Below are 9,968 nucleotides of genomic sequence, written 5' to 3'. Positions count from 1 at the left end.
CTTGTCTTTTCGCGTGGGTCGTTGCTGATTAATGGAAAGATTATCAGGAATCGCTCGTCCCAATCGTGTAGTTAATCTTTCGCGCGCGGGGAGTATTTCCTAACCGATTGAATACTAATTTGTTTATCGAATTTATGGCGCTTGATTAAGCGATGTGCTCTTGCCGCTTCTCTTGCACTCCTCCTACTTTCGCATTCTGGTTAATCTATTGAATTGTTGCGCGATGATAAGGAGAATTTTTTGGCTATATCGTGTAATAAATTTTTTTGAAATACCAACGTTTCATTGGGATAGTCGTTGTATTTGCTACTTTAATCGCACTATTATATCGACCATTAAATCGTATATCGGACAATTTTTTCTTACATTATTGCATTCTTATGAATGTGGCTGCAGCGTAATCGATCGTGATTTTATACAATAATATCGATATTTCCCCCTTGAAAATAAATAGCGATCATAATAGGATCGCTGAAAATGGAGAATCATCTTCTGACTTATACGATTAAATGTCTTAATTATCACCCAAAATTTTATATTTACGGGGCTGATGAGAACGACAGTGCGAGAGGGGGGAGGAAGAGACTTTTCTCGCAACGAGCATAAACAATTTCAATGTTTTCGATAACCGCAAACAAGCAAATATTAAATAAGTCATTAGTTGAGCTTTAAGTGGTTTTAGCGCGTGAAAATCTCTTAAATGTGCAAAGGAGTATAAATGAGCGTTCTTTATACTATTTGAAGCTAATTGGGTAGAAATCAGGTTATATTATGAGCACAATGTAGAAATTCCCTGGCTTCGCTTATACAGCATGTCGAGGTTCGTCAATTTAGTTATAAGTTCATTTGGTCCTGTCGTTTTTGATAATGTAAACTTAGTTGTTCTATTTCTTTCTTTTTTTTTTCATTGTTTTTGTTTTTGTTTTTTTTTGTTTTTTTTTTCATTGTTTTTGTTTTCATCTATGCGAGCGATAATTGAGCAATCCCTCGCCACTGATTCGATGTTCGAAACTTTAATAATGCAACTCTAGGTTTCGACTATCAACTATAAATACAAAGATGACATTTGTTGACTTATATGCATAAGATTTATCCTTAACGATCGTCCTATTGAATGTAACATTACATAGTGAGCATGAGGTTGGAGATAGTTGGACGAGCGTTGGGGGAAGGGGAGAAGAGTTTTGTACGTATTCCGAGGATGAACAATGTTGCGATCCATTTTAATTGAAAACCTAAATACTTTTCCATTAAATTGACTTTCTTAATGCAATGATTTATTCATAGAATCAATTACGCCGAGGATTATTTTTACAAAATAGAAATTCACTCGACTTGTTTTTCATCAATACAAATTATACGCCACGTCTTTCGGCTTCGACGTCATGATGAATGATTGTAATTAACTTTCCGCTGTGCACGTTCTTCTTCATTTCAATTATCTTGAAAATAAGTATTTGCATATTTTTCCGTAGATTAATGGGGGCAACGATTCTCAAAATATACATATAAGCTAATAATACGCCAAATAGAAACTATCGGGTAAAGATAATACACTAAACAGCAAATAGCGGATGTTTTAAATTTTTCTTTACATACACAAGTCATTATTTAATGTATCTCGTTCGATTAACATTAAGAATTTGGCTTTCGATTAATTAAATGAAAAAACGTTGAGCTTACGAGGCATTCGGCTCGTTTATTCGCAAAAACTGGAATACAAAAGTACGCCAACGTATTCGCGGCCCGTTAAGGGTGACTGCCCAGCCAGTTCTTACCCACATAAGCACGTGCGCTCTCTCTCTCTCTCTCTCTCTCTCTCTCTCTCGTACACTTATGCAAGCACATAGGTACGTATGCTGGCACGCACTCACCAATGTACGTATGACTCTAATGTTCGCAGACCTCTCGCCTCTGGACAACAAGGGCGGCATCGTGGACGAGCTCGGGGGCGGCGGCGGCGGCTCCCTGAGGAACGGCAAGGGCAAGAAGATGAGGAAGCCCAGGACGATCTACAGCAGTCTGCAGTTACAGCAGCTTAACAGGCGGTTTCAGCGAACGCAGTACCTAGCACTACCCGAGCGAGCTGAACTCGCCGCGAGCCTCGGACTTACGCAGACGCAGGTCAGTCCTTTATTTCCTGCGAGCGTTGATGACTTTCGTCATTGGCAGGGCTAGCTTCCAGCTTCCGGGCCGAGTCTTCGCGACGGGAAGCTTTATTATCCTTACTCGTTCGTCGATACCCTAGTCGATGCCTTGGGAAAGGATGCACGGTTCGCGCTATATACTTGATGGGAAGTTCCCTCGTAATCCGACTGCGAATGCTCAATTTATTTAAAGTGCAAGTACGGCCTCGCGAATGTAAGGAGGATTACGGCGACGCGAAAGGTGAATGGTCGAGGTGCTGGATATTTTCGACAATGTCAGTGAGCACGAGGATCGCGGGCGCTCGGTACTGCCAACGAACATGCTTATCCAGGAAAAAACAAGCTCGTATATTAGTGGTCGTCAGGATCCGTGTAACAAGCTGTAATAACATCGACTGTTATTATAAACTCGGGGTAAAGTCGAGTCGAGTGACCGTCGCATTAAAGCGGCAACCCCAACTATCGGGTTGCACTGTGGTGTATTGGGATGGCGGGTGGGGGGGGGGCGATCGGGAAGGCGATCCGGGGCATCTGTCAGTTTTATCGGTGCGAATGGGCAGTGTTAAATCACGTGGCGTCGCAATAATTCGCCACGCCCTGGATGCCGCGAGTGTCCGATGCGGCTCCCTTAACCCCGTACCTCGTAAATTCATACGCGGCCGGACAACGCGATTCACGCCGCTTGCGCAATAGCCGCGTAGGGCCTCCCCCGTGGTTTCCGGTTCGCAATTTATGGACCATAGTCGCTCGGCAATTATTGCGCTCGCTGTTAATTGGGGAAGGTGGGTGGCTCGGGATCGGCCTCGGCGGGGGCGAATGGAGTTGACGCGAGGCAAGTGACTAAACTGCGCTATAACTTGAGAGAGGCAGGAAACTCGAGCAAATTGTCAGAAATTCGTCTGCTTTTGGCTTTGTTGGGCTCCTCGAGTTAGCGCAACGTTCTCCATCCTCCTTTGTCTCTTCCTCTTTCGGCGAGCGAACGAGCGCTTGATTTGATTTTCTGAGGAATGCCCGGGCCGGCGGTGCGCTTTATAACGTCGAGCGATTCATTTATGAGATACAGTCATCGTGCGGAAATACTTTATTCGCAAATTTACGACACGCGCTCGAAGAAACCGTCTTACTCATCAAATAAGCTTCGAAACGGAGGATTCCCGCAAATCTCTGTTCCACTTATTCGAGAAAAGGACAAGGCAAATTTGTGAAATATTTTATTTGGCTCGAAGGGACAGTCGCCTATGCGATTATGGTTCATTTTAATTTCTCGCACTTATAATGAAGGACCGAGTAATATGAAAATCCAACGATACTAATGATATTATCGTGAAAATTATCGGATTATATTTATATTTGTTATTGGCAGTCATTGTCATCGATTTCAAATACGATTTATCTTCGAATATAAATGTAATTTGCTATGTTTGGCATATTGTAAAGAAAAAAGTATGGCTAAATTATAGAAAGTTTTTAAAAAAGTTTACGCACTATATATGCATGGAGGGAATAATTTGAAAAATTGAGTATTAAAAATTTGAATGCTCGTCTTACGTGGCGATATTCTATATTGCATCTCAATAACGATAATCAATTTTCATAGTTATTTTTTAACGGCTTAACGAGTAATGCAAGGAAAAAGGAGACTGCGTAGCGAGTACCGTTTTTACGACCCGAAATAATTCAGGGATTACTTTTCTGAAGATGAAGAAAAAAAGTATAACGTTAGAGAGCGACAGTGAGGCGGGGGAGGGGGGAGGGTGGAGAGAAGCAGGACCGTAGAACGGAATACCAGAAGCTTTATCACTTGGTCTACTACTTGGTGATAATCGTTCGAAAATTATAATACCGACCGTATTACAAGTTATAATCGTTCGATATGGACCACCGTTGGCCGATGGCAATCGTTGGGGCTACTGGACCGGATAATGTCATTAGTCGAAGGATTCTCTCGTTGGGAGAAATAGAGAGATAGAGAGATAGAGAGATAGAGAGAGAGAGAGAGAGAGAGAGAGAGAGAGAGAGAGAGAGAGAGAGAGAAACAAGCTGCCCCACGGGTCGTGCTTCTTCTTGTTTCAAGTCGTAATATACACGTATAATATACGTATCAACGCATTCGACAGCCTTGTTTATCCGTACACATATAACGTGCAATTAGAGGTACGAACAATTAAAAAGTTAAAGCCACGCAACCGTCAATTATTGGCGTGGTGATTAATGTGACAGGACCGCGAAGACTTAGTATATTATAGGAAAAACAACACTTGCCATGTTTGATTTATCGAATATATTATAATGCGGCTCATTTACGCGCCGAGGCTCCCTCTTTTGCATAGTGAGCCACATACGATGTGAAATATCCTAGAAGCGCGTGGAAAAAGCTGCGCAACTCTCGCAACGTTTAACCGGATTGAGAAAGGGCAAAAGTTTTTAACGACGTTAAAATATTTTCCAGGCAAAGGTAATTAAATTCGATCTGGAAAATCGGAGTTATGTAAAAGTTGTTGCAAAAAATATGCGATTAGTTCAAGTGCCCACTTATATCAATCGAATGTAAAATAGTTTTTGTCGTTTGTCATATGCGCGTTGCATCGTCATCAATATTGGCTTTACATGTATATTGACCCTCTCAGCTTCTCCCTCCAAAATACCATTAGTGTCTTAAAAAATTCACAAACACATATACATATATTGTACGCAAAGTTCAAAGTGCGGTCAACGCGAGTCGAGGATAGTTGGCCTCTCCTCTCTCGTATTCTCTATAAAGTGGGCGCACACAAAGAAGGGAAAAGGTGAAGAAAGAAAAAAAAAGACGAGTGAATAAAAATGCCCCACGGAAGAGAAAGGCGCGCGAGGGGAGCGAGAGAGGGAGGGAGGAGGGTGATGGGTGGGGGAGAAGAGAAGATGGATTGACAGGAAAGAAAAAGTGTGCGAGGAAGCCTACGCAACCTCCGTGTCCTCGAGGCTCACCGGCGAGGACGTGGTAGCGTTTCCCCGGTGAAAATACATGCTTGTGCCTGGGTAAGATCGTGTGCGTGTACGCGCTACGGGCGAGAAATAAAGAGAGCAGTGCTCAGGTGTGCCTCTCTCTCTCTCTCTCTCTCTCTCACACACACACACACACACACACACACACACACACACACACACAAACAAACAAACACATATTTTATTTCTTCACGGAGGCGCTCCCTCATGTGCATACACCCGAGGCGTGGTGTAGCGGGGGCTCCTCCGATTCCTTTTTCCCCCCTTTACCCGTGTCGTGAGACATCGCGGTGAACCGCGGTCAACGCTTACGCACTACGGCTCTCGCTATTGGTCCGGAGCCGCCCGGAGGCTGAGGTAAACTCGCCGCCTCCTTTTAGTTTCTCGATGTCGCGCGATGTTCGCTCGACTTTTAGCGTTGCTCCGCGCTTCCCGGACTATGACGCAACACGACCGTCCAATACGTCCCTTTGCAAAAGCGTTTAAACGACTTCGTCACCCGTATGAGAAGCCACATCAAGTGCAGCGGAATAATCATACGAGTAATCGAACGAACATTGACTTAAGCGAATGGAATACCAAAAAATGTACGTAAAAATGCGAGCCCCTTGAAGCTTATAGTCACATTAAAAATCCACCTGAATTCTCTTGGCGTTTCCGCAGAAGGTTGCCGCCCATCATGAGCAGACACGCGGAGGAAAGAGACGTCCAGAGTATTGCTACTGGTATCGCACCGCTATCGGGAACGCGATCGGACTTGGATGCGCTTCAGTGTGTGTTAACGGGCACCGCGATAAATTCGCGAGCCAACACCATCCGCCCCCTTCGTTGTCAGCCCGCCGAGTAATCGTTGCCCACTGGGTCAAGACGAAGACCGCGAGGAACAATTGTTCTATCTTGCTCCGTTTAGCTGTCCTTAATCGGGTAGGCGAGGTTGTGCGAGGAGCAAGCTCGAGTTGGTTTCGAGTGGCTTTGCTGCGTCTCCGATGCTTCTTGCGTACGTTTGTTACGTTCAGGTCAGGCGGGACGTAAAGAGAAAAATTTATCCTACTCTGTATATTTAAGCAGCTATTTTTAAAACGTGTGATTAACTTTTAACGGTCGCAATCATTGATTTAATATTAAATTATTGGTGCATTTGAAAAGATAATTGCCACTTGCTGCTCTATAAACTTGTTTCGCGAAAATAAAAATTGAAACTAAAAACTTGAAATTTAAAATCCGCCTATCGGTCTTTCTTGGAAATTACATTACCCGCAAGTCACGCAGACATGCAACCGCTCGAATCCATTATATGCCATAATAAACTATCACTGGATGTTCACTCTTCAGATCTCTCTCGGTGGTAGTAGTTAAAGATGAGAATATCGTCACTTTTCGTAACTCTCGGGGCCCTCGCGCTCAATACGATATGTAGAACTTGTAAAGCCACGAGAATCGAAGGCAGACAGACGTATTGCAATAGCGCTAGTCGGGTTTCTTTTTCCTTACTCTCATGAATATTCTCCCACTGTATCATGGCTTCACCCTATCGCTCAAGCTACACACGCGCACGCATCTCATTCGTTTTCTCATAATTACGTTTGTCGAAGATTTTCTCCTCTTTTACGCCTGCGCACGCAACGCGTGAATGGATTCGTGGAAAGCTCCGAGAAACCCTTTTCAGATACATCGAACCGCGTGTTGTGCGCCGATTTCGAAAGAAAAGGGAGGGTCGCGTTTACGTGTACCGCGAGGTTAAAGCCAAAGTGTATAGATGGACGAACGAATAACTATTAGATACGCGCGTACGTGTGTCCTTAAACGTAAGTATTTGTTTGTTTGCGCAGCGAATAAGTGCGCTATTATTGTACACAGGTATTTGTGAATAGACGCGTGTAAGAAAAGTGCATTAACTGATGCTACCAGCAGCTCTCGAATACTTTTCTCTTGAAATATTTACGTGCAAATAATCGACCTTCGTCATTACATATGCGTATACGTACATCAACGTAAGTATGCGTATTTATACACGCACACGGAATAATTGAACGCCTTAACTTGTGTGGCATCACCTTCGAGCTATCGCCACCTCATTTTACCTAACGGGATAAATTCGATTTCAAAAAGGTAAGAAAGAAGACACGTACAATGCCTCTTATTTAAAAGGACAAATTTTGATAATTTTTTGTGTGCTTTCAAAACATAATATTGCGCCTGTGTAAAATTTTTATGTTCTGCTTTCCGTAGAAATTAGTAAGAATAATTCGCGTATCAAGAATACATTAAGAGCCATATTTTCAGATTATTTAGATATATTTCATTATTAATGTTGGTTATTAATTTATACGTTAGTTAAATATAATTATCATAATCATGACTGCTAATCTATGATATACATTCACGTAATATTATGATACTGTGTATTATATAACACATGGACATATTATATATCAAGAAATTAATTAAGAGCAATTTAGAGAAAGGATTATTAACTTGAATCGTAATCTGAAAATTAAAAGAAAAGAAGCGTGAAAATTGCTTAACAAATCATTCTATTCAAAATTATTCGCAGAGCGAAAAATGCTTCCATTTTTAAAGCGAACTCATTATTCGTAAAATATTGTGGTATGCTCGGGTCGAACCGTTAACCATCGAACCGGCGGTAAATAATCAAAAAGCGTACGTACCACACCATTATCGATTTCGAGGGCACAAGCATTAATATCGGTCAAGGCGATCTTTTTTGCATACGCTCCCTCATTCGTGAAAATAAAGCAAAAACAAAATGAAGATCGAGCCACTTTCCTTGCATGAAATTTTGCTCAAATAACAACAATCAACAAATGACAGCAGCAGAGGCGTACAAAGAAAAATATATGCCATAAAAGAATGGATGACGGAGGAAGCGATCGAGTGTTTCAAGTGTTTGTTTGAGAGGAAGATAGATAGAGAGAGAGAGAGAGAGAGATAGAGAGAGAGAGAGAGAGAGATTAGTTTGCCTGATTATTCCATGAAGGTATTATTGAGAAGTGGCTAGTTTTTTCAAGCGATAGTCGTCTCATTGTTGCACTAAACATCGTAATGTGTACGTGCGCATTGATAAAAATATATATATTCCTCTGCCTCGTATATATGCGTACATATGCGTACATATGTGTACATATGTGTACATAGGTGTACATACGTTCATAATAGATTTTATTTGCAACAATAGCAATTTTGTTTTTTTTTTTTGTTTTTTTCTTTTACTTAATTAAATGGGTTTCGTCTGATACGATATTGGAGGATAATTAAAGTGCGGCATGGTAATTTTGATTAAAAAAGCTTAATAGGTATGTTAATCAACATATTACGTATGATAGATGCATTAAGGCAAACAAATGAAATGATTTGATATCATTACTTGATTAGTTTCTTTTTTTTTCTTTTTGTTTTTGTTTTATAATATTGCTGAATCTTCGGTATAATTATTAGTTTGTTAACTTTTATTCGTTTGTTTTATTATTAATGAGCTAAAATTATTACAGCTGGTCCTACATGACTTTTATGCAATAATTCTTGAAATAGATAATGAAAAAAAAAAAAAAAAAATTAAACAAAGAATGTTTGGTTAGCCAATGAGGTTAATTGATCGATATATGTGATAAAGTATATTATACATTTACGCATCCAATCACGTAAAATCTAGTTAGTAAAAACAGAGAAATCGATAGTTGACGATTAATGACGGTCAACATTATAATTTTACATACGAGCATCATTACTATCCGCTGTAATAATCCAATATAATTGGCTTTTTAAGAATTATTTTACGCGGCTTTTAGTAAAGTGAAAATCCGATAAACATTGACCATTTAGCTTCTAAATTTTATTCTTATTTCTGCTAATATTTAATATAATAGTCGTAATAGATAATTAGCAATTAACTTGATAACGATTGTATTAGATGGATGTGGTAACGAGTATTTTTCTGCTTTTTCTGCCAACGAACTTATCGTATTGTTATTGAGTAGAGCAGGGACGATTGAATTTATTGCACGGCAAACTGTCACTTTGTATTTTGCTCGCTAGACAGCTTGAATTCATATAATACACACTTGTATAATAACGAAAGGCGATAGGTGAGTCTCGTTGGCGAATAGTGACACGTGATAATAAGAGAATAAGACGGTCTCTCGCCAGTCACAGAGTTGTGGCTTTCGTATTCGTTGTAGTGGATCCTCATTGTTTTTCTTCCCCTCTCATCCTCGACTTCTTTGTCGAGTGTTATGACTCGGAAGCGTTCGGCTGATCCAAAGTCAGCGCGCAAGACCTTTTTACTACATCGCGCGTGAAGTTTAAATGTCGGGGAGCCTCATTATCGACGAAACGAGCGCGCGGGCTTCCGGAAAATGCTCCGAAAGCATTATGCAAATGGACTGGAAACTTTTCTTGCCGCCGACTGCTTTAAGACGCAATTGATTTATGTACTCGTTGGGTGAAAATCTCGGAAACGTAGGCCGCGAGCGAATGGTAAGCCAGGATGGTTTTCTCGTTGGGGGGATGGGTTAGGAGTGCGGCAAGGGGGATGCACGGGGGAAGAGCTGAAGGCGATGGGCAAAGGTGCGCGTGTAGTACGTGTGTATAGGAATGGGTCAGCGAGCCAGCCGGGCAGCATAAGTGTTCGGGGTACACATTATTTCAATGTTGGCAGTAATGCCTGTTATTAAGCGATGATAATGATTGGTATTATCGCGGATAGGGAGTAGCGCTGCGGCCGACTGGTAGCTACGGATATAAATCATCTTTACTTCCTTCTTTACTTGGCAGCGTCAGTGTACTCTCTTCCATCTCTCTCTCTCGCTCTCTCTCTCTCTC

General features: G+C 41.4%; 1 protein-coding gene across 2 annotated transcripts in view; it reads left to right on the top strand.

The window, feature by feature from the left end:
* Positions 1-9,968, top strand: part of Dll (homeotic protein distal-less) — an 88,077-nt gene that overhangs the window by 4,966 nt on the left and 73,143 nt on the right. For both annotated transcript variants that reach the window (XM_011496171.1, XM_011496178.1), the window contains exon 2: positions 1,904-2,124. In XM_011496171.1, coding sequence (XP_011494473.1) covers positions 1,904-2,124 — 221 coding nt within the window. The remainder of the gene's footprint in view (positions 1-1,903; positions 2,125-9,968) is intronic.

Source organism: Ceratosolen solmsi, unplaced genomic scaffold, assembly GCF_000503995.2.
Source record: "Ceratosolen solmsi marchali unplaced genomic scaffold, CerSol_1.0 scaffold10, whole genome shotgun sequence".
In the NCBI taxonomy this organism is placed as follows: Eukaryota; Metazoa; Arthropoda; class Insecta; order Hymenoptera; family Agaonidae; genus Ceratosolen; species Ceratosolen solmsi.
Note: the sequence above shows the minus strand (reverse complement) of the source record. Positions and strands in the feature narration are given on the sequence as shown.